Source organism: Rhodofomes roseus, assembly GCF_022264815.1.
Source record: "Rhodofomes roseus strain CIRM-BRFM 1785 chromosome Unknown C8Q71scaffold_15, whole genome shotgun sequence".
In the NCBI taxonomy this organism is placed as follows: domain Eukaryota; kingdom Fungi; phylum Basidiomycota; class Agaricomycetes; order Polyporales; family Fomitopsidaceae; genus Rhodofomes; species Rhodofomes roseus.
Window position 1 is genome coordinate 879,991 of NW_025952971.1, and position 27,090 is coordinate 907,080.

A 27,090-nucleotide genomic window follows, 5' to 3' on the forward strand; every position below is an offset into this window, starting at 1 on the left:
CGACAGTAAGCATATCATCCCCCTCTGTACCCTCTGCGGACACCCCATTGTCAGCCAGAGGGGCATACATAGCCCAGTCCGGCAGCGGAACGTCATTGCCGCCTTGAGCTGCCCTTCCGAGACGTTGTCCCGTTCGGACACTTCCTGAGAAGCCAGGAAGGCGTGCCGTCTGTTGGAGTCGTGCAGCGATGTTGGCGTGAATACGATCGCGGTACGTCCACCGCTGCGCAAGTTCGTGAGCTAGGGGGGGATGAGTGATGATGTTGCGAGCAATAGCATTGTAGAAGTCGATATGTGTTGAACTTCAACTGTTTTGGGTGTTATCACACGGGATAGGACTTATCCTTACCCGTTATGGACTTATGTTCTACTATGCTACATATTACGTACATTCTTTTCGGATTTGTTCCAGACCTGTAGCACATGATTAGATCTAGACCCTGATGGAACATTCCACCGCTTTCCATCATGTTCCAGCACATTCCTTGATTGCATCGTATTGCATCATTGAGCACATCGCTGTTCCAGTCCTTTCCATGACATTCCATTCATGGTGCAATATCGCCTCATCCTTGTGTATTTGCTCATTGCACCATATCGCTCCGTTATGACTCTATGCTGTTATGCTTACTGTACGATCATGTGATGGCTCTCTCATGTGTATATATACCGGGCTGGATACGCCCTAGAATGTAACGGTCTCTCCTCTCGTCTTAACGCCTCTGAGTCTTCCCTCTCAGCTCTTAAGAGATCTGTTGTAAGTCCTCCTTTACTACAGTGCTCTTTGTGCTCCTGTAGTATTCTTTTGTAGCCTTGCCTCAGGCTAGCCACCACACTCCTTGTTCATCAGGTTATGAGCCCTGGTCACTGACCAGCTCCCTGTACAGTGCGCACTACTGTTGTTTAAAGTCCTACTTCTTCAAGGAGTAAGTTAGGCACCGTTTGCTGTCCTTTTGGACTGAGTTTGACGTCTCAAGGACACAGTGCCCAAGGCCTTGTCAGAGCGTCTCTCCAGGGTAGCTCGAAAGAGCGATTTTAAAGTTTATCCTCCGGCCAAACCTGAGAGAAAGGTTGGTCCGACGCCGACACTATCTACCTCTGATCTTCGGATCTAACGTTTTCTTGATCCCAGTCCCATCCGCTCCCAGTTCGCCCCACCTCTACCTCCACCTCTGCACCTAAGCCTTTGGCTGAACGTCTCTCTGCGCCTCGTCCTCTCCCTGACTTTAAGCGAAAGTCCGCTGAAGACGCCAAGGGTATCCTTCTCAAAAAGGTACACGCCACCGCCGATCGTTTCCAAGCGATCTTCGACAAGAAACACCTCTTCGATCGTCTCGACGGCGAATCTCAGAAGGCTCTTCATCGTCTCGCCGACCAACTCAATTGGGTCGACGACAACATCGACAAGGTCTCTACCTGGTCGAAGGAGCAGCACGAGAGAATTTCGTGGGCTTGCAAGCAGGTTGGGCGCGTCGAGTTTTCGACGGATACAGAGTCGCTCGCTCGTAGGTACCGCAAGGTAGCCAGGGAGCTTACGCTAGTCTCTGACGGCGGATATCTGGACTGGATCGTTTTGTAGAACTTTGGTCGGCGTACCAATACGTTTAAATACCTGGAATATTAGTTTGTTAAGCATCACATTGTGGCTTCGTCTGAGCATCACTCGGACATCAGCGAACATAGTAGTGGTGAAACACCCTACGATTGTACCGGTCATCATCATCTATTCGATTATCAGGAAGTCTACGACTATCACTATCGTCCTGAGGAAGCTGAGTGGAACGCTTGCGACGAAAACCACTGTCCTCATCGTTACGACGTTCCTGATTACACACCGCCAGGTAACACTTGGGGTGGCATACCGGTTGCTTCCTGGCAGGAAGATTTTATATTCGCTAACTCGTTTTCGGAGGCATCTTCTCCTCCTGGTCCTGAACACGTTGCAAGGCTACCGTCGCCAAGCAGCACCGTTTACTCTCCTCTCACTCCCCTCTCTGAAGTTTCGTTTGAGGCTCCTCTAGAGCCAATCGTTTTTGAGTCCGAAGAATTTAACGAGTTTATTCTTCTGACAACCACCATGGGAGACGTCAAGCCCGACGCTATTCCCGTGCTTGCCCAAGCGTCTCAGTACGCTAATTGGTCGGCTGCCATGCGCGGCTACCTCACGTTTATAGAAGCCTGGCCTGCTATTGCTCCGGGTACCACCACAGATGCCAATTATGGCAAGATGAACTCCCGCGCTCAAGGTGTACTCCTGATGCGCACGGAGAGGAACATTCATCACCACCTCCTGAAGGAAGATGGGGAAACCCTGAAGACCGCAAAGGAGATGTGGGACGCCCTTAAAACGGCGTTTGGTACTCCGGATGCGGCCTATTCCTGGTCGCTGTTTTGCTCGCTCATCAAGTCGCCTGAGATGTCGGACTCTAAACCCCTTCACGACCAGACGAACAAAATTGTAACTCGTCTGAAGGAAGTTGTTGCTGGAGGGATCAAGCTCGACGAGTCGACGCAGGCTCTGATTCTCCTGTCCAAGGTGCCGGAGACCTACCAGACCATGGTCTCTGCGCTCATGGCGACCACGAAGTTGACCGATCTGAAGATCGAGACGGTCGTCAACAAGATCTTGGCCGAGGAATCTCTTCGACGGTCCGGCATGGGACAGTCCGCATCTAAATCTTCGCAGATTAAGCGGAAGTCGAAGGTTCCCTGTCCGACTTGTGGAGGTCCTCACGGCGAGGAGAACTGTTGGACCAAGTACCCTCATCTGCGCCCAAAAGGCAATAAGTCGGGGGGAAAGGGCAAAGGCAAAGGCAAGGGCAAGGGTAAATCGGACTCGAATGGACATTCTTCGCATACGGTATCTACGTCGGATGGTGCTTCTTCTGGACAGTCGTCGAATGTTGTACAAGTAGATGCGAGCTCTGCGGGCTCCGCTCAATTGACTTCTTCTTTCTATGTTGCGGATCACTCCGCTGAGACTGAGGGAAAGATGACTGACTGGATAATGGATTCTGGTGCGTCTATGACGATCACAAATGATCTGTCTGATTTCTGGGACTACCACGAGTATCGTGTCCCTATTGTTTTTAAGACGGCCGGAGCTGCTACCATCAAAGCACTTGGAGAAGGTACCATTAAGGGAGTTTGTTTGGTTAACGGAAGGCGAGTTCCAACGACGATTACGAACGTTGCCTATATTCCGTATGCGTCCGGTCGTTTGTTTTCAACCGGATGTATTGAGAGGACGAACTATTGTTTGGTTCAAGGATCAGGACGGATGGTCATCTATGACCGCAAGTTTGAACATGGGCAAAAGACGCAGAACATCGGCAATGCCATCTTGCAGGCAGACTATATGCCGGTGAACAATTTGTATCTGCTGTTCTTGGAGATTTTGAGCCGCAAGTCCGCAAGGACTGTTTCATCGTCAGATTGGAAACTCTGGCATCGACGTTTAGGGCATCCTTCTAAGGAAGCTCTTGAGAAACTGCCTAGCCATACGAAAGGTGTTGATTCAATCGGAGACGAGGACAAGTCTCCGTGCGAAGGCTGTCAGTGGGGTAAATCACATCGTGCCCCGTTCCCTCCATCGGACAAGAGAGCTTCCAGGCCTCTTGAACTTGTTCACACCGATGAAGATGGTCCTATGCGTACGGCCTCTGTGCCGAATGGTTTCAAATACTTCATATCTTTCTTGGACGACTATAGCAGTCTTGGACGTGCCTATTATCTTAAACAGAAGTCTGAATCGCTCCGAGCGTTTGAGGATTTCAGGGCATGGGCTGAGAATGTTACCAAGGAAAAGATTAAAGTAGTACGCTCGGATCGTGGGGGGGAATACACTTCTGACGCTTTCACGGCCCGTCTTAAGTCATATGGTATTGAACACCAGAAGACGGTTGCCGGCTCACCTCAGCAAAATGGGAGAGCTGAACGTTGGAATCGCACCATCGTTGAGAAGGCTATGTCTATGCTACATCAAGCTGGACTAAGTCATGGTTTTTGGCAATTGGCAGTTGACACCGCGGTTCATATTTATAATCGCCAGCCTATGCGCCGCTTGAAGTGGCAATGCCCCATTACTCTCTGGGACGGCACAATCCCGGATGTTTCCTATTTTAGAGTTTTTGGGTGCAAGGCGTTTGTGCATGTGCCGAAAGAACAGAGATCTGGGAAGCTCGACAAGAAGGCAGTCGAGATGATCTTTGTTGGCTATGAGCAGGGTTCAAAGGGCTATCGTTTTTGGAACCCAGCCACTCGAGGGATCGTTGTGTCTCGTGATGTGACCTTCGATGAAGAGACATTTCCGGCACGGAAAGATTTAGGCCATGACCCGAAGTCCCTGGGTCCGCCGCAGTTTGATCCTTCGGATTTGGAACCGGAGGATGTAGACAAACCTCTACCTGTACCTGTACCCGCAGACGACGAACCTGAAGAACCAGAAGATCAACCTGAGCCAGTGGGAGTAAATCCGCCTGAGCAGCCGCGTCCTGATCCTGTTCCTCCTCCTCAGCCTCAGTATCAAAGGCCTCGGAGAGATGGTGCTGGGAGAAATCCCGCTAGGAACAGAGACAACGTTTACGGAGATGAACCTCCAGCTTCAATTGACCAACGCACAGATACCCAAGGGAATCAGCGTCATGAAGCAGAAGTTTTGATGATGGCGCGCGCTGTTGCGGAAGCGAACCATGGTGTACCTCAGAGTCATTCTGAAGCCATTAAGTCTCCTGACAAACACAAATGGCACGGTGCGGAGAAGTCTGAGTACGACTCTCTGATTGAGAACAAGACATGGATTCTGGTTCCGCGACCTAAGAACAGAAAGGTCATTAAGAATCGTTGGGTTTATACGATCAAGCACGATGGTCGTTATAAGGCTCGTGTAGTAGCCAAGGGTTTCACCCAAGTTTGGGGTCAGGATTACCACGAGACCTTCTCCCCGGTTGCACGATTTGAGTCGGTGCGATACTTACTCGCGCACGCAGCCCTTGAGGATTGGGAGATTGAGTCGATGGACGTCAAGACGGCGTTTCTGAACGGTGATCTTGATGAGGAGATCTACATGGAACAACCTGAAGGCTGGGTTGTACCAGGCAAGGAGGACCACGTTTGTCTTCTCTTGAAGGCGATTTATGGACTTAAGCAGGCTTCACGCCAATGGAATGCTAAGATCCATACGTCTCTCCTAGGGCTTGGTTTTACGCGCACCTATTCGGATGCAGGTGTATACGTTTATACCCGTGAATCTGGAGATCACACTTGTGTCGTCATTCTATATGTCGACGACTTGTTGCTCTTGGGCGACTCTAAGCCCTTCATTGACTCGGTCAAAGAGCGCTTGTCGCGTGAATACCAGATGACGGATTTAGGAGCAGTCCAACGTTTCCTAGGTCTTAGAATACGTCGAGAGCGTTCTACGCGCAAGCTCTTCGTGGACCAGGAAGACTATTTGGAGACTGTCCTAGAACGTTTTGGCATGAGCAACTGCAAAGAAGCTCGTACACCGTTGCCAGCAGGCGCAAACTTGCTGAGCAGTACTGAGACTGCTACCGAAGAGTTTAGGACGAAGTACCAGAGCATTATTGGCAGTATCATGTATGCCATGCTAGGTACTAGGCCAGACATCGCTTTTGCGGTCACGCGATTGGCCAAATTTTCTTCAAACCCATCTAAGGAGCATATGCGTTTGGCTTTCTACGTTCTGCGCTACCTGCAAGGAACGAAGCGTTTTGCACTCTGTTATGATGGCGGCAGTAACTCTGGTCTGATTGCCTACTCAGACTCAGATTGGGCCGAAGACCGCGACGATAGGCATTCGACAAGCGGCTTCATCTTCATGATGGCCAATTGTGTCATTTCCTGGGCGTCAAGACGTCAGCCGACTGTTTCTCTGTCTTCTACTGAAGCAGAATACAAGGCCGCCTCAGACACTTGTCGTCAGATGGCTTGGCTTCGTCATTTCGGCGAGGAGCTTGGAGACAACATGTCAAATCCTACTCCTCTATGTCTAGACAACCAAGGAAGTATCTTCCTTTCGGTGAATCCTGTTGTGGACCGCCGAACCAAGCACATAGAGATCAGATATCACTATATACGCGAATTCTACGAGCGTGGTGAAACTGAAATCTATTTCGTCGCGAGCGAAGACCAGCTTGCAGACTGTTTGACCAAGAACGTTCCTCTCAAAGCTATTGAGAAGTTCAGGTCGTCTTCTGGCATGCTTGTAGCATCTTGAACAAGTGGGAGTGTTGAACTTCAACTGTTTTGGGTGTTATCACACGGGATAGGACTTATCCTTACCCGTTATGGACTTATGTTCTACTATGCTACATATTACGTACATTCTTTTCGGATTTGTTGCAGACCTGTAGCACATGATTAGATCTAGACCCTGATGGAACATTCCACCGCTTTCCATCATGTTCCAGCACATTCCTTGATTGCATCGTATTGCATCATTGAGCACATCGCTGTTCCAGTCCTTTCCATGACATTCCATTCATGGTGCAATATCGCCTCATCCTTGTGTATTTGCTCATTGCACCATATCGCTCCGTTATGACTCTATGCTGTTATGCTTACTGTACGATCATGTGATGGCTCTCTCATGTGTATATATTGTTGAAGAAAGAGTTTTTAGGCTTAGTAAGCCCAGTGGCAGTGAAGGACTAAAGAGTGAGTGAACAGACCAGTCCCAAAGGGAAGATCCTATGCTGGCAGGCAGAGGAGAGGACGAAGGATCGTTTTCATTACAGGGCAAACCAGCCCAGTATATATACACATTTGATACAGGTCACATGCTGTATCAGTGGTTCATCAGTAAGCACTAAGTCCGAGGTTTTGGGGATATGAGTAAGCTGGTAAGCAGCATGAGTAAGCCAAAACTCGGAGTTTGATGTGGAGAGACATATGAAACGTGATGGAACATCAGGAATAATATGAGACATGATGGAACATCAAAGAGTGATATAGGACGTGATGGGACATCAAGGAATGATATGGAACGTCATGGAACATCAAGGAATGTCGTGGAATATCATGGAATGATCCGGACTAAAGTCACATGACGTAATCTAGGCAAAGTCCATCAAAGAACGTATGTAATCTGACATCGCAGAACATAAGTCCATATCCGTACATAACTGATAAGATAAGAACACTGAAAACTCGGAAGTTCAACACTCCCACTTGTTCAAGATGTCGAGTATCTCATCATGCCAACCGAAGACCTGAATTTCTCGATTCCGCTGAAGGGAACATTCTTGGTCAAGGCATCAGCAAGTTGGTCTTCACTTGCGACAAAATAGATGTCCATCTCCCCACGTTCGTAGAACTCTCGAATGTAGTGATACCGGATTTCTATGTGCTTGGTGCGGCGATCCACGGCAGGGTTCACCGCAAGGAAAATGTTGCCTTGGTTGTCAAGACAAAGTGGAGTTGGATGAGACATGTTGTCTCCCAGTTCTTCTCCAAAATGACGCAGCCAAGCCATCTGACGACAGCAGTCGGAGCTGGCCTTATACTCTGCTTCGGTTGAAGACAAAGATACCGTTGGTTGGCGTCTTGACACCCAAGAAACGACACAATTGGCCATGAGAAAAACAAAGCCAGATGTAGAGTGCCTATCATCACGGTCTTCAGCCCAGTCTGAGTCTGAGTAGGCGATCAGACCAGAGTTTGAGCCTCCATCGTAGCAAAGTGCAAGTTCCTTTGTCCCTTGAAGATATCTCAGGACATAGTACGCAAACTTCATATGCTCTTTAGACGGATTTGAAGAAAACTTCGCCAGACGCGTGACCGCGAACGAGATGTCTGGGCGAGTACCAAGCATAGCATACATGATGCTGCCAATGATGCTTTGGTAACGGGTTCGGAAAATTTCAGATGCAGTGTCGGTGTTCTTCTCTAATACTGCTCCAGCGGGAAGAGGCGTCCTTGCAGACTTGCAGTTGGACATTTGGAACCTCTCCAAAACAGACTGAATATAGTCTTCCTGGTCAACAAAGATACGACGTGCAAGACGTTCTCGACGAATGTGTAGACCAAGGAAACGCTGGACAGCTCCCAGATCAGTCATCTGGTATTCCAAAGACAGTCTCTGCTTGATGTTGTCGATGAACAATTTCGAGTCGCCCATGAGGAGCAAGTCGTCGACATACAAAATGATTAAGCAGGTGTGTCCTTCAGATTCACGAGAGAAGACATAAATTCCGGCATCCGAATACGTCCGTTTAAACCCTAAGTCGAGGAGAGACTTGTGGATCTTAGCATTCCATTGACGAGACGCTTGCTTCAAGCCATAAATGGCCTTCTTGAGCAGACAGACCCAGTTCTCCTTCCCAGGTACAGCCCATCCTTCGGGCTGTTCCATGTAGATTTCCTCGTCAAGGTCACCGTTAAGGAATGCCGTCTTGACATCCATAGACTCAATCTCCCAATCTTCAAGTGCTGCATGTGCCAATAGATAGCGTACGGATTCAAACCGTGCAACAGGAGAAAAAGTCTCGGTATAGTCTTGACCCCATACTTGGGTAAATCCCTTTGCAACAACACGCGCTTTGTAGCGACCATCGTGTTTAATCGCATAAACCCACCGGCACTTGATAACCTTTCGGTTTTTAGGCCGTGGAACTAGAACCCAAGTCTTGTTGTCCATAAGTGACTTGTATTCAGAACCTTCAGATGCATGCCATTTAGCCTTGTCTTGAGACTCCATAGCTTCCCTGTGACTCTGGGGAACGCCATGGTTTGCTTCTGCTAGCATCCGCACAAACATGAGAGTTTCAGCCTCAGATTGTTGACGGCCTTGAGCATCGGTACGACGATCAATATTCGCAGGTGGCTCGTCACCATAGGCATTGTCCTTGTTCCTCTTAGGATTTTGTCCAGCACCTTGACGACGTGGACGTTCGTACTGAGGTTGCGGAGGAGGTACAGGATCAGGTTGCGGTTGTGGAATGTCTCCCACTGGCTCTGGATGGTCTTCAGGTTCAGGTTCATGTTCCGGGATAGGAACGGGAATAGGTAAATCCTCAGAATCAGAATCCTCCGAGTTCGCATCCTCAGGAGGTTCATCAAACGGCTTATCCAGGGATTTCGGATTATTGCCTAAATCTTTACGTGCAGGAAATGTCTCTTCATCGAAGGTCACATCACGAGACACAACGATACTTCGAGTGGCTGGGTTCCAGAAACGATACCCTTTGGAACCTAACTCATAGCCAACAAAGATCATCTCGACAGCCTTCTTGTCGAGCTTCCCAGCTCTTTGTTCCTTCTGCACATGCACATATGCCTTGCACCCAAATACCCTAAAATACGAAATGTCCGGGACTGTGCTATCCCAGAGGGTAATGGGGCATTGCCAGTTAAGGCGTCGCATTGGTTGCCGATTATAAATGTGAACCGCAGCGTCAACAGCCAATTGCCAGAAACCATGGCTTAGTCCAGCATGATGAAGCATAGACATAGCCTTCTCGACAATGGTCCGATTCCAGCGCTCAGCTCTCCCATTCTGTTGAGGAGAGTATGGCATCGTCTTCTGATGTTCAATGCCAAATTTGCGCAAATGTTCGGTAAATTCTGCAGAGGTATATTCTCCCCCTCGATCCGAGCGTACAGCTTTGATTTTCCCGTTGGTTTGGTTCTCAGCCCATGCCTTGAAATCATCGAACGCTTGGGTCGAATCATTCTTATGTTTGAGGAAATAGGCGCGGCCAAGACCGGAGTAGTCGTCAAGAAAGCTGATGAAGTAGCGCCATCCACCAATAGCGGTGGTACGCATAGGACCATCTTCGTCGGTATGAACAATTTCAAGAGGTTTTGAAGCTCTCTTGTCCGACGTGGGAAATGGAGCACGATGAGACTTGCCCCATTGACAACCTGCACAAGGAGACTTGTCCTTGTCACCGATAGAATCCACACCCTTGGTGTGCTTGGGTAGTTGACGGATAACTTCTTCAGACGAATGTCCGAAGCGTTGATGCCAAAGGCGAAAATTTGACTTGTCCGCAGACTTAGCCAATTGCGGTTTCATAATTTCCATGTGCAACATATAGAGATTGTTGAAGGGCGTGTGATGCGCCTCCATGATCTTGTTACCACGGATTCGGTCAGAACCATGCAAAATAGGTTGGTCGAAAATGACCATACGGCCTCCACCTTGAACAAGGGTGAAACCTGAACGTTCAATAACTCCAGTTGAAAATAGGCGACTAGACGCGGCAGGGATATATGCGACATTGGTGATAGTCGACACAATATGTTTCCCTTCAACATGCACAACGCCTTTGATAGTGCCTTCACCGTAAGCTGCAATCTTACTCTTGCCGGCTGTGCTAAAAATCATGGGCTCCTCGTAAGGAGTGTAATCCCAAAAATCAGCCATGTCGTTGGTGATCGTCTTGGATGCACCAGAATCCATAATCCAATCAGTCGTTCTTCCTGACGCGGTGTTAGCCGCAGTATACCAAGAAGCAGTCATAGTATTCGCAGACGACGAGGAGGATTCTACAGTTACAACATTCGAAGAGTCCGACGCAGATGCAGTGTTAGAAGTACCAGAACTAGATTGACCATTTCCTCCGCTCTTTCCCTTTCCTTTGCCCTTGCCCTTGCCCTTGTTGTTCTTCCCCTTTCCGCCACCTTTATTCTGAGGGCGGAGATGCGGGTACTTGGTCCAACAATTCTCGCTACCATGAGCCCCACCGCAGTGATCGCAGGGGTCCTTGGATTTATGCTTGACCTGGGACGTCTTAGACGCAGACTGTCCCATACCGGACCGGCGAAGTGATTCCTCGGCAAGAATTTTGCTCTGGACCGAGTCGACCTTTAGATCTTTGAGGGTCTGCGTTGCTAGGAGCGCAGAGATCATCGACTGGTATGACTCTGGCAGCTTTGACAGAAGGAGAAGAGCCTGAGTCGAGTCACCGAGCGTAATTCCGCCACCACTAATCTCCTTGAGCCGGGTAACCAGCTTGTTGATCTGATCCTGCATTGGCTTGGAGTCAGACATTTCCGGAGATTTGATTAACGACTGGAAGAGAGACCAGACGTATGCCGTGTCGGGGGTGCCAAAAGCGGTTTTGAGCGAGTTCCACATGTCCTTCGCATCCTTGAGATCACCGGTGTCTTTCTCGAGCAGATGATGCATCGAGCGATCGGTTCTCATAAATAGAACACCCTGGGCACGGGCATTCTGAGTGGCGAAGTCCGCTGCGGGTGTGCCAGTTGCAATAACGGCGGGCCAGGCTTGGATAAAAACCAAATAGCCGCGCATGGCGGCTGACCAATCAGCGTATTGGGACGCTGAGGAAAGCTTGGGGACATTGTCAGGCTTGACGTCACCCATGGTTGCGGATAGGAGGATAAATTCGTCTTGTGAGACGGATGGTAGTTCTGGAGTAAAAACTTCGAAGGGTAATTCCTCGAAGAATGGAGATTGAGGTCTCGACTCAGGGAGCGGGACTAGGTGTTCAGGATATGGAGGTAATTCCGAAAATTCACTAGCAAATAGGAAATTCTCCTGCCAAGGAGCGACCGATATTCCAGTTGAAAATCCTTCTGGAACTGGACCTAGAGGTTGATCGTAGCGATGTGGGCAACTAGCGTCGTCGCAGTTAATCCACTGATCTTCTTCGACGTCAAAATGATAATCGAAGTTCTCCTCGTAGTCGTAGAGATGATGATGGTCGGTGCAATCGTACGGTGGAATTACTCCGTCCGATGCTTCACTATTTGAGTCTCGGTCAAATGTCTCTTCTTGAGACGAAGCCACAGTGTGATGCTTAAATTCTAGGGACGAAGATATACAGAAAAAATGCGACTACAATCGCTTATCTACCCAGTACAAGTAGTTGTTCTTGTACAAGTCCCCTACGTCCTTGATAATGCGGCCGAAATTCTGGCTAAGATTTATGAAGGAAATCTTCGCAATCAGCTCGCAGACAGAACAGATGTCGTTCAATTCGACTGCAGACCACGTGGTTCCTTCCTCCTCGATATTCGTCAGCACCCAGTTGAAACGCCTGCCAAAATCGTCCAAGTTATCCAACAAGGGAAGACGGGCGTAGAGGCGGTTACGGTGGCGATAGAGGGGCTGAAGGCGCTTCTGGACGGCAAGGAGACGCTTGCACAGGATCTCGACTTTGTCAGCGGTGGACTTCTTGCGGAAGTCGGACAGGAAGATAGGCTTTAGAGCCGTGGGAACGATGGGAGTTTCTCCGCTAAGACGCTCAATGAGCGAAGCCTTGGTCTCGGCAGCAGCAGCGCTAGCGGCACGAGCAGCAGCGAGTTCGGCTCGGCGAGTCTCGGCGAGAGCTTCGGCAACGTCCGCTTTCTTCTGCAAATACAAGAGGTGCTGCTCCGGCGAGGTGCGGCAGGACTCCTTGGGAGGAATGGACGTGTCTACGCGGCCAGAGGCTTGGCGGCGGCGACGAGGGGTAGGAGCGAGGATGATGTCGATCTGGCGACGGACGGGTAGATGACCGTACAAATGCCGATGACGTACGGCGATGACGTTAGAGTCGTCTTCGTCAACGTCGTTTCTCTCACGACGAGACGGATGATAAATTTCGTAATTGCCTTTTCGGGCTGCCCTAGAGATGCGCTCAGACAAGGCCTTCGGCACTATGTCACGCAGCGACTTAAAAATAGTCCAACAAAGGACAAAAATTGCCAACTCACTCTTTCAAGAGTTGGGCTTTGGAGCGCGCAAAGAGGGGTGCAGGTGATTAAAGAATCAGAGCGCAGGGCTCATAACCTGTTGAAGAAAGAGTTTTTAGGCTTAGTAAGCCCAGTGGCAGTGAAGGACTAAAGAGTGAGTGAACAGACCAGTCCCAAAGGGAAGATCCTATGCTGGCAGGCAGAGGAGAGGACGAAGGATCGTTTTCATTACAGGGCAAACCAGCCCAGTATATATACACATTTGATACAGGTCACATGCTGTATCAGTGGTTCATCAGTAAGCACTAAGTCCGAGGTTTTGGGGATATGAGTAAGCTGGTAAGCAGCATGAGTAAGCCAAAACTCGGAGTTTGATGTGGAGAGACATATGAAACGTGATGGAACATCAGGAATAATATGAGACATGATGGAACATCAAAGAGTGATATAGGACGTGATGGGACATCAAGGAATGATATGGAACGTCATGGAACATCAAGGAATGTCGTGGAATATCATGGAATGATCCGGACTAAAGTCACATGACGTAATCTAGGCAAAGTCCATCAAAGAACGTATGTAATCTGACATCGCAGAACATAAGTCCATATCCGTACATAACTGATAAGATAAGAACACTGAAAACTCGGAAGTTCAACATATATACCGGGCTGGATACGCCCTAGAATGTAACGGTCTCTCCTCTCGTCTTAACGCCTCTGAGTCTTCCCTCTCAGCTCTTAAGAGATCTGTTGTAAGTCCTCCTTTACTACAGTGCTCTTTGTGCTCCTGTAGTATTCTTTTGTAGCCTTGCCTCAGGCTAGCCACCACACTCCTTGTTCATCAATATGATCGTCGTGCATGAAAGTCAACAGTCGAGGTATCTCGACGTTCAACCGCTCGATCTCCTCTTCTGCGCGCTTCATGTCAAACAGTATGTTCATCGCTTCACGGTTCTTGCGATCAGCCCACGGTTCTTTGCGAATGTCGGTCCGTGCATCGCGAAGAAGGTCGAATTCAGCAAGGGACACCATCTCGAGAACTTCGTCCCACGACAGCGAAGGCCGCGGCGGAACCAGCGCAGCTGCGTGCTTGTTGTACCGCGTCAGTGCCTTCTTGATCGCTTCTGCACGCGCCTTAAGCCCTTTGCTGATCTTCTCGCGAAGTTTGTAACCTAACAAGCGAGGTCAGTCTACGGCGGTCATGATTCGATGGGTGCACTCACCTACACCGCTCATTCCTAACTTTGTCAGCTCGAACAAGCGTTGAACGATGAGCCGCTCAAGGTTGTCGACGGCTAAGTGATAATTGCGCATAGCGAGATCCTCTTCGGCCTGTGCATACTCAGGCGAACCGGTGACCCAACGGTGTTCGAGCTCGAGCTCATCTTCAAACGCCTGGCACTCATCGTCCACGAGTTGATACTGACGCGCTGCGATCGTTCGGTTCCGTCTGAGGGCTGCGATCTCCTTCCTCTGGTACCCATGATACACTATGTAGAAGTCTTCCTTCGCCGCCTCTTGCTCTGTGTGGATTTTGCGAAGTCTGCAACTTGTGAGTAGTCATCGAGCATAGAGTCGGCATCGCTTACCCTGCCGCTTCCAGACGCTTCAAGGCCGCCATGTAATCGGCCTTGCGCGAGACCTCCGGCGGTTCTTTCTTGCGACTGCGCAGGTACTCTCGCTCCTCGTCGAGAAAGTGTTCAAGGTCCAGGGTCGTGACATGTAGCTTCGAGCAGAGAACTTCGAGCGCCTCGGCACTCTCCTTGCGGATGGCGAGCGCCTGTCGGTAATTATTGTATATGAAATTGCCTGTCCAATTCGTAAGTGAGCGTTCACGTCGAATGGAGATGTCACAAGCTTACCCGATTCTGCGTGCTTCGAGTCATCCCAGTGACTGAAGAATTCTACAATGGCCTGATGGCGATGGAAGGCGGATGCGAGACGGGTGCCTGATGCTAAGTGATTGGATGCTGAGAAGAGTCGCTCGCAGCCTTTGAAGTCTTCTTTCCCTGCGCCGATGAAGTATCGGGGATGCCAGTGAACTTGGCACCCCCGGTTGTGACCATGACCGTGGAAGGCTGGGACAATACCTGTGAGGCGCATATCCTTTGCGCGTTGTGCGAGCGAACTGTTGGCCACGGTACGTGCAAACGCGCACGCGATGTCGTATCCGACTAGGATGTCACTGCCGTACACATTCATCAATCTGTCGATGATTGCCAGAGGGTATTTCATCCTGTGATAGCGCTGTCAGTCATCGTTGCAAAAGGAAATGGAAAGTACTCACAGTTCTCCAGAGCGTATCATATCGCAGATGGCGAGGAGGTGGCCATGTCGGCATACGCAGACGAAGACCCCAGTAACAGCAAAGAGCGCGAACATTTTCTTACGAGATTCAGGCCCCGCGTTGCGCCACCGTTCCACGCAAGTGGTGACGTCGACCTGTGAGTTCTCGTCACCTTCTTCAGGGCTGTCAAGGCAGCCGAATTCGTTGTCATAGTTGTCTTCATCATCGTGAGAGTCCTGCACTGCCGTTCCATCAGCACGCGGTATGGCCGAAGGAGTCCCAATCGGGGCAGGCACACATGTGCTGTCCGACGGAGCACTCGCACTAGAGCTATCAGAGATGCTAGGACCACTGGCAGAGGTGGCGGAAGGTGCGGTGGCAGAGACGGCGGCAGAGGCGGAGATAGGTGCGGCGGCAGAGGCGGCAGTAGGCGCGGCGGCAGAGGCGGTGGCAGAGGCGGCGGTAGGCGCGGCGGCAGAGGCGGTGGCAGAGGCGGCGGCAGAGGCAGAGGAGCGCTGCTGGAGCGATGAGCCACCCTAGGAATCACTAGGAATGAAATATAAACTTACCGAGCGAGGAACCTCATCCTTCCAGCGATTGACTTCCTCCGTCGTCAACCAGAGTCGTGAGAGGCCGACGTGATCGTCTCGTAATGTCTTGCCTGCGCGGAAGACGTCGTCAACGAGCTTCAGTGACTGATTGCCATCCATGGCCACCAGAATCGAGTATTTGAGTGACGGCTCGTCCAGGAGCCTATACAAGCAGGACGCGCAGGCGTTCAGCATCGGCCAGTCAGTGGCATCGCGCCCGAGTACAGAGTCAACACGTGAATCGACGTGATGCAGTATCTCGAGGTAGAGGTCGTACGCGATGCTGAATTGATTGACTAGGGTGCGATTGAGCGGAACCTACAGGAGGTGGGTGAGCGGGGGGCGTAGCGATAGCTTGAGGGACCACTTACCCTGTGTAGATGGCAGAGCGTCTGCACTAGTGCCTGTCTGCTGAGGCGCGGACAGGCATGGTGAAGCTGGCGGTAAGCTTCCAACGTGCGGAAAGCAATCGCAATGGATGGTCGAATTGGAGCCGTGCCAAGATAGCCACGACGTACCAGGGATTCGTTTGGTAGCTCATCCTCCGATGCAGGTGTAACAATGCCGATGTCTTTGGCTTGGACAACATGAGTTCTATGTCAATGGGAACGTCGATTTGTACTCACTATCGAAGCTTATGAGTACCACATCCCACGGCTGCACATTCCCCTCCTGAGGCTGCTCTCCCGCACTCCAAGCAAGGTATCCGTCGACGAGCTTGTGGATTTGTCGCTGCCACTCCTGCTCGCGGAGGAACGTCCTGTCGACGCGTGTGCGCGTGTCGTAGCGTTTGCTGTAGAGGCGTTTATACGAAACAAGTAACTGTGGTGTTCTGGTACGCACCTGTGTTCCTCTGTGAAGAACGTCTGCCATATCGTGTGCTCGCCGCCCGCGTTGCTGTTGAACATCGCTTCCTCACCATGTGGTAAACTGGCCGGCGTATCGTCCTCCCAACCCTCATCGTCCAATGGGTCGACGGCCATTTGATTGAGCGCATCGCGCTCGGCGAAGGTGAGACCTGTTTACGCGTCAACTGAAGATAATGATACTTCCGATATAGAGAGCTCACCTGCGAGTTCTGCCCGGTACTTCTTTTCCAGCTCGGCGCGCCGTCGAGCTGAGCTGCACAAGGTTTGCGTTGCTTGTGCGACCGGCTTGCCAAAGCCTTGCGAGACGCGCACCTTCACTGTCCGAGAGCCACCATACCGAGATTTCGACTTGTAAGACGCGTTGTTCCTGGCCATCCGGATGCGACTGCCGGCGAAGCAAAAGAAGCAATACCCACAAGAAAGTATGGCAGCCAAAGTGGGCTCCCAAGCCTGAGTGTCCGGAGCGTCGACAGCGAACACGTGCTGAGACTCACTGGGCGGACGCTGTGGGGGATGCCGCTGAGGTGAGTGCCCCGAGAAATGATTGGGAGACAGAGGCTGGTAATAGCACTAATCCGGCGAGTAGCTGATGCGAGATCCCAAAGTTTTCGGTCACAGATTCAGCGTCTAGAGTGTCCCATTTTGGGCAATATTAACGCCGAATCTGAAAGCAAAAAGTCCTGGATCTGACAACCGGATTAGGCAGGCTCAAGGCGCTGAATCCAGGAGTGGAATGCCTTCGATGTGACGGACGCATGGAGCGATGCGGTAGCTCCAATATTGACAGCAGGGAAGACTGCCATTTGAGACAGGCTGAATGCCGTGACAAAGGCGTGGTTTCGAACTGTGCCTGTCTTTCCGCCCTACATGTGAGTTGCCCCTATGCAATTGCTGATGGCATAGTGTTGCATTAAGAGTGCCGTCAAGGCGCGTAGTATATTCAGTGCTTGTAAGACGACTGAGCTGCTATCGACGTGCAGGAATGGTGGCGCAGGCGGACACGTATAGCTTATGTACATCGGCAGGAGTGGCCTGAGGGCGGTCGCGAATAGCGGCTCCGGTACAATCAGGAAGTGGAGATAGCGTCTCAACAAGGCATGTGTAGAGACGCTGAATCTGAAAGCAAGAACTTGGGGATCTGACGTACGCATTAGGCAACAAGAGACGCTGAATCTGAAAGCAAAAACTTTGGGATCTGGCGTACGCATTAGGCAATGCGAGACGCCGAATCTGAAAGCGAAAACTTTGGGATCTCACGTCTGCATTAGGAATACCTCGGCGCAGGGAGGGGAGCGATAAGGAGGTGGGGAGAGTCACTGACTCGGGCGATATGTGGCCGCCTTGACGGACTGACGGAAGCACACATCGCACAATGAGATGGGAGAGTCGTCAAGAGGGAGAGGAGTGAGCAGCAGGATAATGAAGGTATATATGTTGAGCAGTGCGCCGGGAGGTTCCAGAGTACACCACCGGAAATAGAAAGGCGCGGGCCGACACGGCGGGCGGGAGGCATGGTGGCGCGACGACTCGGGGCGGAAGGGACAGGGGATGATCGAGAGACATGGTGGCGCTGCAACTGCGACGAGAATAGCATAGGGAGAGCGCCGGCGAGAGGACGACAAGTGGCTGTAATAATATTGATATAGGTTAGGTACAAATGTGGAAGCCCATCAGCACTTGGTGGCTGAGGGACCGACAGCTACCCGATGTGGAAGGAGGCGGGGGACGACGTCGAGGCTACTGCTCAGGAGTGGCGGGCCTGCACGGGAAGGACCGGTAGGTCACGGCCACGGTCGAGAGCGCGAAGGAACGGCCGAGACACAGAGCACGTGCTGGGGTCCAGCGGCAATGGCTCGAGAGGTCACCGGCAGAGTCAGGATGTCTTGGGTGAGATAACGGGAAGTCACTGAGATGCGTGGAAACGAGCCTACACTAGGCAGGTCACATGGCCCGTCTTACCTGTCTAATTAGGCTGCTTAGGTGGGATGATTAGGTGGAGGGAGGAGCTGGCGATCGTGTGACTCGGATTGCGTACTGTCGCTCTGATCTTTGCTCATAACTGTCCTTCGTCTGTGGATCTTGCCTCTAAGATGAATATCGTCCTCTTGCTCGATCTCGGTGAGATCTCGCACACGAACGGTTCTGTTTGCCTTGGTCGGAGATCAGCGAGGACAATCGCTTCTGAGTCGATACTAGCTCACCTCACTGTCCCAGACGTGAACGGCATGACCACTGGAATCTCCCCCATCCGGTCACTTCGCTTGTCGAATACTAAAGACGGAGGCAAGATTGGATGCCGTAAGGAAGACGCTCGAGTCTGCGAGGACTCGTCTGGGACAAATGCGACTCAACTGCACGTCATTACAGCCACTCAATTACAAGCTGTAGACTTTCGAGTTGCTGACATCCTCAGATGCCAGTGAGTCGACCTTGGGTTGGATGCTCGAGGGAGGGGCAGACATGAGGGCAGAGAATATGGTGAGGGGGCACTTCAATTCATGCATGAGGGGCTCGTAGTGCTTGCCGTCGGACGACCTCTTGGGCGTAGCGGGGAATACCGAGAACGGTTCAAAAAAAATGGACCAATCAAATGTTTGTGCGGACGCGGCGGACATAAAGAAACCCGCGATCACATACTCTTCAAATGCCCGTTTTGGATACGGGTTAAAAAGCACAAGCGCTCTCCATTCATCGGCCCGTTTGGGTGGAAGCAGCGACATGTGGACACCTATTACAGTAGGACCCAGCGTGGCTGGGCCCCCAGTGACATCGTGGATTTCGCCTATATGAATCCATTAGCAGCCACCTTCGAGTGGGCAGAGATCCTGTCCAAATGTAAGGATGACGAAACTCGCGGCGACATGCTTACCCTTAATTGGGCGCGACTACATGCCCACACAGTTTGGCGCTAAACACAATGGCTCAATCTGAAGGGGCGTATTGAGAAGGGAGGCATCCACGATAAGCCTTTCTCTAAGGATCACGATGACGTCATCAATTTCTTTGATGAAATCAACGACAAAGCTGAGATATTTGCTCAGCATCTTTCATCACAGTGGGAGCACGACAAAGAAGTGCTTGCCCGGTTTGATGCTATGCCACGTCATGTGGTAGATGCCGGTGATGTTCCCGACGAGGAGGTGGATGAGATGTTGCGTGTCCTAGACCGACATCCTCTGCCTCGTATTGATTCGCTTCTAGACTCGGCGGCTGGCCTCACGGCTGACGCCAGTCAGTTGTCAGACGAATTCGTACCTAACCGGTCTCCTGTTGGACAGCCGGGCGATGCCCTCTGGTTCACCCCGTCACCAGGCGGGTGAATGCGTCGAGGGACTCTCTATTATTATACTCTACATGTGCCTATGTTGTACGGAGTCTAAACCCGGTGAATAAAAAAAATAAAAAAAATAAAAAAAAAGACCTCTTGGGCGTATTACATAAGCACGTTCACAGCGTTTCCCAACATTCTCGCGGCTTAGCTTAAAGCGGCTTACTTCCAAGTACAGGCCGTGCCGCATCGCCTGTGTCCACACCGCGCTCAGACCGTGCCCTCAGATGTCCCTGGCTATATGTATGCCCGCCGCAAGGAAGGTGCTCGAGTCGGCAAGGACGCGTCCGTGGCAGAGGCTGTACGACCGAGCGGGGCACCATCCGTGAGTATCGATGCGCTTTGGATGACTCGAGATCTACCGACCGTCTACCGAACCCGAACACCATCCTACGTAGAGGCCTGTTCGTCATCCGCTAGCTGGATCACTGCAATGGTGTGCATAACGTGTTAGACTGGGGCTCGCGGAGCGGAATGTGACAAATTTACGTTACCAATAGAAACATCCTTCAAAAAATTACGCAGATCAGCAAGTATGCACAGTCCTTGGAGACGGCGGCATAACTCCACAGATATATGTGTGGCCGCGTAGCCGCGCAGCCACATATATATCTGTGAAGACATGACACATGTATCTCTTCCGCGATCAGGACTTTCGCACTTCGCGAGCAAGGACATGTTGCTTCGTCACCACATAGGAGAGTATGCTCATTCAGAGCCGCGGTACCTGCGCGCGCAGCACTCAAGAACGCGTCTGTGGCATCAACTGAACTCCGCCCAAATCCTGTGGCGAAAATAACCACTCGACCGCCCTTCGCACCAGGTCTGCGAGAACTGGGATTCTACTCCGGTCCTTGCATCTTACAGGTATGTATAGAACATCTCGGTATCCTGCTTTTAATATCATAAGTCGAGCTCCTTGGACATACCCGGCGAGCGTGCCCCTAGCTGATGTAGAACAGCTGCGCACTGGCACGGCGTCGTACAGCACGATCACCGACTTGAAGAGTGTCTCGTCTATCACGGCTCTGTGACGTTGTCGATGATAAGTTGCCGAGTCCGGTCAGATCGAGGATGGATGTCGCAGACAAAAGGTTCGGGACACCTAAGCATGCAATGAGCCGGGAACGAGTTCAAGTCGTCCATAACGCGACTCACATGGTAGTCCCAGAGATGTACACCGGTGTGGGGGTTATCTCCTGGCCACGGGCATCCCGCGCCTTGGTTATGTCCATGGTCGTTACAATGCTGGCAATCCCGAGCCACATAGTATCGTCAGCAAAGTATTTCCCTGCGCATATCCTGTTCCAGTTTAGACTCGATTCAAGTAGGCGGTCCGGAAACGCACCGCACCTCCGGCCGAAGCCAAACACTATTTTCTTAGGATCTATGAGGTTGGGATCCTCGCCCGATTTCAATCCGAGGAATCGCTCTGGCTTGAAGACGTCCGACTCTGGATATACCTCAGGATCTCGGCACATCGCCCTACACCATCCATCAGGCGGGAAGAAGGCGCAAGATGTACGAGCGTACCAGATGTTTGAGATTACCATTGAACCCTTGGGTAGGTAGTAACCCCGGTACGCATCGTCTTCTGTCAGTCGATGGGGAATAGCTGGGAAGTAGTGAGTCAGTGAGGGAACAATGGTCTCGTTCAGTAATTTAGCCTGAGCCTACAAAGGGGACCTATAGGGCACCATCTCCGCACAGGATGTCAGTCTCATCCGTATCTGCAGCGTTGCAAGTATCCGCGCACCTGTATACTTCCATGAGCACGCACTCGAGATACGGCAGTGATGCTCGGCCATCAAAGTCCGGGAGCCTTGAGTCGCCGACTACGCGGATCATCTCTTCCTGGGCTTTCCTGAAGACGTCGGGATACTGCACCATCACAAGGACAAAGACGATCAGGGTCGTCAAGGACTGGATTATGTAAGATCATATCGTCGTTTCTTGCATTTGATCGGCGTTGAACTTACCGAGTCGGTGCCCGCTGTGCGAGGGATGCGTCAAATCAACGCGACCGCACGAAGACCCATAAAGCATCGTACCCTGATAAAGTGTGCCCAAGGTACCCTTGATATCGTCTTCGTCTTTTGCTGTCAGGTCCCCTTTTCGCGAGCATTCTTCTATCATGACTGCAGCGAACGAAGGCCGAGCGATACCGGCCACCTACACTGTGGGTTAGCTGATGCTCGAGCGATGTCCGTGTCCAGACGGAACTCACGATTTTTTCGTTGACGGTATTGTATAGTGTCATCTCCATGTCCTCGACGCCTTTCCGAGCTTTTATAGCTGCGTACTTGAAGCTCATTCCGGGTAGCCATGCAGGGAGGTATCGCACTAGTCCTATAAGCCGAGCGTATACCGACACGTATCATCCGACAGGCTACTCACAGACTGGGAAGAAGTCCACCATTGCCGACCCAATACTACTTCCAACAAGCGCAGCTCTGATACCGCGTTCCGTCAGCTGCAAGAGCTTGTCGCCGTCCAACGACGTGATATCATGTCCATAGCCAATCTCGAAAATGATTCCGGCCGTATACCTTCGCGCGAATCGTCAGCGCCGCGACTGCATGACACGCACATTTTCTCACCGTTTGATCTGATATACAAAGTCGTCCGGGTGGTGTAGGAGGTTCAGCAACAATCGGCGTGCTTCGCGGCGCTGCACCGGATGGTAGCTGTCCACGGCGGACCTGGCGATAAACGCGTGTTGGAACCATTTTCGCATACGTCGCCATGTCTCGTTATACCCGCAAAGCGAAGTGTTGGAGGTCCATCCAATCCTGCAGTGAATTAAGCATGAACTCATATTTATGCCGAGGTGACCTAATCACGTACAGCTCGTGGAACCACACAAAACGCGGTCGATCGGAGTATATCGCCCCGCGCTTGTCCATGAGGTCAATCGCAGCCTTGGCGGAGTTGAGGATGATCGTGGGTCGCGTAAATATTTCGACGTAGACGACATCCCCTGCACGGCGGTTCGGGTCGTCAATATCCTTGATAGTCCTGAAACATTCAGAACATTCGTACCATACTGGGCAGCCCACTTCGTGAATGTAAGGTGCTGGTCGCTCTGCGGCAATTGATGTGCATTGCCAAGGAGAGGGACGCGCGGGGGTCCGGGAGGTAAGGACCCGCGCCGCGGTGTGTGCAGAACGTATGACAGGACGGCAGCTGCTAGGCCGAGGCAAATAATAGCCACGACACTCGGTAAGGCGGGCATGCTGAGGGCAATGCGATTGTGCTGTGGAGGCTGTTAGCTCCTATACACAAGGTTGCACATGTCTCGCCACTCACCCAGGACTAGTTATACGGTCATGAAAGCATGTCCGCTAGCTGTAGTCAATTGAATATAGCGGTTATGTTGCGCGCGTCCGGAGACCCGCGGCTCCGCAGTTCGCGAGCTAAATCTGCAGATTTGGTACGGGCGACTACTCGATGAATGTACTAGATGATCAACGTGAGTTTGTGCAATGTCAATACATAGGCCGGAACCTGGCAAAATCACGTTAACAATGTGACTGGGATATGTATGTTCGCAAAGGTTAGCGAGCCCATTGGGGAAAGCGTAGACATAAGCGTTGTGGTCATCGTCCTCAAAGGGCCAATTCGGTATGCCTAGAGGCCTGTTCATCGTCTCCTTGGATTAATCGCGTACATAGCGTGTTAGATTGGGGCTCGCGAGCTTGAAGGACATGTTGCTCCGTCACCACGTACTAGTAAGTCGGGCCACGGCGGCGTACATTTGGAGCCGCAGTACTTAATGTAATGGCCTCGAGAGATCGTTCGATGTAGCCTCAGATGCGGTATGAGAAGACGGCGTATAGTTCTTGGAACAACAGATATCGGACATGGCGGGCAAGGACGCGTCTGTGGCACCAACTCAACTCCGCCCGAATCCTGTGGCGCAAATAGCCATTCGCCCTCAGAGTCCCCGCCGCCTGGTCCTCGCATCTCATGAACGACTCAAATGTATAGAAAGTCTTCTTGTCTTGTTTTAATCTCCCGAGTCTGGCTCCTTGGGTAACATCGGCGAGCGTACAATCGAGTCGACGATAGAACAGGTATGTTTTTGATAGTCTCCCGTAAGCTTAGTAGGGTTGTCCGAGTCAAGTCGCTGCGCGCATCGCCGCCCAAGTTAGTAGTGGACGGTGCTCGAGTCGTGGGCTGTCGTCGGACATTGGTCGAGTGGGTTGCTGGTTGGTGGGTAGCGGTGGGCCATATGCATACCAAGCAGTGAGATTGGTAAGTACGGCCTCGCAGCGGCTCAGAGTCAGTTCCCCTGTCACAAGGTCCGTCATACCTATTCAATGTTCACATCATCGTGCTGCTATTCGTCTATGTTGTTTCGCAGCATCTGAGCAACCGCACAGGCCGAGTGCACCTCCTTGTCGACTCGAACCTCTTCTCCGTTCATCCCGGGAGGCTCTGACTCGATCCTCACGTACACAACCCTTCGTGCCAAGCCCCGCTGGGCACAATGCTCGCTGCGCTCGGAAAGCACAATTCAATCGCGTGAGCAGGCCATCAAGGACGCGGGGCATGCGAGCGGGGCGCATCACTGAACGCTCCATCGACAAGGGTCCCGTGCTACATACTCGTCCACCCCCACATCACCCGCTGCCATGAGGACCCCCTTGGCGCCCGCTAGCAGCTGAGCGTCCTCGGTGCCTGCGGTATAAGAGCCTTAGGTACGCGACGGCGGGCGGTCGCTCGCATGCGCCCCCGACTCGACGATGTCTGTACTTCTTGATCTGTGCGTGACGGGCGTGCTGGGGACGGCAATAAGCGTCGTGTACTGGCTGCTGAAGCACTGGTGGATTGACGCGCAGTACGGGTGGTACTTGCCACCAGGCCCGAGGCGGATCCCCCTGCTCGGAAACGCGCACCAAGTCGGCCTCGCCGGCCAGCACAAAACGTTCGCAGAATGGAGCAAGCGCTACGGTGCGTCGAACCTTCCTCGACAGAGATTTTCGGGCACTGACAGCACGACGCCGACAGGGGACGTCGTCTATATGCGCGTCTTCAGCAAGCCAGCGCTCGTCCTCAACTCTGTCGAAGCAGCCCGCGACCTCCTCGACAAGCGCAGCGCAAAGTACTCCGATAGACCTCACTTCACCCTTCTCGTCGATATGTCCGTACGTACATAACCACTGCGTCACCCTCGCTCCAGCTCTCCCGCAGGTTTGGCTCGGACCCAAATCCTGCCCTCATGCCCTATGGCCCCTGGTGGAGGCAGCACCGCGTCTGGCTGCACGCCGGCCTGATGGACAAAGAGAGCCTCAGCATGTACCAACCCATCATACGCAGCGAGACGGGCAAGCTCGTCTCAGCATTGATTAAGTCGCCGGACGACTTCGTCGCACATATCAAAAGGTCAGCTCCCCATGCGATCCGAGGACGCCGGCGCTGAAGTCCCCCTCGCTAGGTTTGTAGGTGGCTTGATGATGGAAATCGCATACGGGCACACAGCGGTGTCTGCGGACGACGAGCTAATCACGCTAGCAGACACCGTGGTCCGGGAGGCGATGGATTCCGGCAGCATAGCAGGAACGCTAGTCGATTACTTCCCTTCGCGTAAGACTTCTCCAAGCGTTCGGAACCTACGCTGTATCTAATGCCATGCAACAGTGAGATGCATACCAACATGGCTCCCCGGAGGCAGGTTCAAGCGGAGAGCTGCGCGCATCCGCGGGATGATGCGCGAGATGTACGATCGGCCGTATGAGCAGGCGAAGGCCGCGATGGTATGTCTCAACCGTCGCATCCAGTGAAATAACACAAATCGATTCGTCAGGCACGCGGCATGGCCAAGCCCTCGTTCTTGACTTCCTTACTCGAGAATATGGCCGCGGACGGTGACTTGACGCCTGAACACGAAGAGCATCTGAAAGGTGCTGCGATCGTTCTGTACACAGGTACGTCCGACCGACTCCCCGCATTGGCATAGTGCGCTGACTGCACGTTCTAGGCGGCACGGACACGGTACTTGTCTGGACACTTCGCTACCGAACCTCCACGCTGACCGACTGCCTCAGACAAGCGCCGTACTCGCAACCTTCTTCCTCGCCATGACCCTGCGCCCAGAGGTCGCGAAGAAGGCACAAAACGAGATTGACCGCGTCGTCGGCAGCGCGAGACTACCTGACTTTGAGGACAGGACGTCTCTGCCATATATCGAGTGCATCCTCTCAGAACTGTACCGGTGCGTCCCACCGCTTGTCCTCTCGAATTGCTATCCTGATCATCTAAGAAGATGGAACCCCCCACTGTACCTCGGTATGCTTCCATCGTCGGCTGAGGTAGAAGGTCGCTGATCGCACTGTAGGCGTCCCACATCGACTCACCGCGGATGACGATTACCGCCGCTGGCACATTCCCGGCGGGTCGATGGTCATCCCCAATATCTGGTATACTCTTCAGTAGCTTGCTTGACCTGCTCGCTTACGATGCCGTGCGTCGACAGGTGGATGCTGCGAAATCCCGGCTGGTACTCCGACCCGGACGCGTTCCACCCGGAACGCTTCCAAGAGGTAGACTCGTCTCTTGCGGAAAAGAGTCCGCGCAACCTCGTCTTCGGTTTTGGTCGACGGTACGTCCTGCCATGCGCTTCGCCAGTCAGAGTAGCACAGACGTGTCCTCATGCATGAATAGGATATGCCCTGGACGGCAACTCGCCGACCAGACACTCTGGCTCGCCATCGCTACCATACTAACGATGTTCGACATCCGTAGGGCGCGCGACGCACAGGGCAACGAGATCACGCCCGAGGCCGTGTTCGTGTCCGGGGGCATTAGGTACGTCGTAGTCACGGACAGTCAGATACGCTGCTCATCGCGATATAAGCCATCCGAAGCCTTTCCGGTGCGACATCCGCCTACGGTCGCAGGACGCAGCTGGTCTCGTACGAAAATTCAGTGGCGGTGTGACCTGAACGCGCGTAGTTGATGCGTACGTGGTAACATGAACGCCGTTTCAGGTAGCCGTCGGGGAAAGGCTCAACTTGCTGCAGCTGGTTCTGACAGGGGGGCACGCTCTTTTCACGCGCATACTGTAGCAGCAACGCTCAGGCAACTGTCATGGTATACCCTGCATGTACCCGTAGAAGCCTAGCTTCGTCACGATGCCGTCTTTGTTTGCATTCTGGGTTATGATTGAGATTCATTGCGCTAGTCTAGGGCTCGCGGTTTTCCGATCTACTCACGGATCCCTAGAGCATCTTGATGTGAAGCTCCATTGCGGGAAATGTCATGTTGAGACACTGATGCGTGCCAAACGGTGCAGAGGCCCTCCTCGCCTTCGTTTGCGTATATGTGCAGATCCTTGCCGATCGTC

The 27,090-nt window shown here is 52.2% G+C and overlaps 3 protein-coding genes across 3 annotated transcripts; 1 reads left to right on the plus strand and 2 right to left on the minus strand.

Annotated features, from left to right (window-relative positions):
- Window positions 1-13,376: 13,376 nt before the first annotated feature.
- On the minus strand, window positions 13,377-16,418 carry C8Q71DRAFT_873190 (uncharacterized protein; the record flags this gene model as incomplete). The annotated part of the gene is made up of 9 exons (XM_047928354.1): window positions 13,377-13,840; window positions 13,892-14,098; window positions 14,160-14,191; window positions 14,258-14,477; window positions 14,531-14,904; window positions 14,956-15,130; window positions 15,521-15,863; window positions 15,917-16,122; window positions 16,172-16,418. The coding sequence occupies 9 exons, from the start codon at window positions 16,416-16,418 to the stop codon at window positions 13,482-13,484; spliced, it is 2,163 nt and encodes a 720-aa protein (XP_047777194.1). The 3' UTR covers window positions 13,377-13,481.
- Window positions 16,419-20,547: 4,129 nt separating this feature from the next.
- On the minus strand, window positions 20,548-23,225 carry C8Q71DRAFT_153866 (cytochrome P450 monooxygenase). The gene is made up of 14 exons (XM_047916641.1): window positions 23,052-23,225; window positions 22,785-22,998; window positions 22,590-22,722; window positions 22,343-22,534; window positions 22,140-22,291; window positions 21,970-22,085; window positions 21,794-21,914; window positions 21,722-21,735; window positions 21,499-21,665; window positions 21,420-21,442; window positions 21,276-21,357; window positions 21,091-21,227; window positions 20,901-21,033; window positions 20,548-20,847 (listed from the first exon to the last, which is right to left on the minus strand). The coding sequence occupies exons 2-14, from the start codon at window positions 22,975-22,977 to the stop codon at window positions 20,763-20,765; spliced, it is 1,548 nt and encodes a 515-aa protein (XP_047777195.1). The 5' UTR covers window positions 22,978-22,998; window positions 23,052-23,225; the 3' UTR covers window positions 20,548-20,762.
- A 1,265-nt stretch (window positions 23,226-24,490) lies between these two features.
- On the plus strand, window positions 24,491-27,014 carry C8Q71DRAFT_873209 (cytochrome P450; the record flags this gene model as incomplete). Its single annotated transcript, XM_047928356.1, has 13 exons — window positions 24,491-24,698; window positions 24,756-24,888; window positions 24,939-25,130; window positions 25,183-25,331; window positions 25,386-25,501; window positions 25,552-25,672; window positions 25,726-25,739; window positions 25,793-25,959; window positions 26,011-26,033; window positions 26,083-26,164; window positions 26,221-26,346; window positions 26,409-26,552; window positions 26,602-27,014. The coding sequence occupies 13 exons, from the start codon at window positions 24,491-24,493 to the stop codon at window positions 26,687-26,689; spliced, it is 1,563 nt and encodes a 520-aa protein (XP_047777196.1). The 3' UTR covers window positions 26,690-27,014.
- Between the last annotated feature and the right edge of the window lie 76 nt (window positions 27,015-27,090).

What these genes read in the sequence shown, in the direction of transcription:
- C8Q71DRAFT_153866 (XM_047916641.1), bottom strand. Translation starts at nt 22,977, where the DNA reads ATGCCCGCCTTACCGAGTGTCGTGGCTATTATTTGCCTCGGCCTAGCA. An exon ending in GAAGTGGGCTGCCCAGTATG is followed by an intron (nt 22,723 to 22,784) that starts GTACGAATGTTC and finishes ACCGCCGTGCAG; the next exon opens with GGGATGTCGTCTACGTCGAA. An exon ending in TACATCTCTGGGACTACCAT is followed by an intron (nt 20,848 to 20,900) that starts GTGAGTCGCGTT and finishes TTGCATGCTTAG; the next exon opens with GTGTCCCGAACCTTTTGTCT.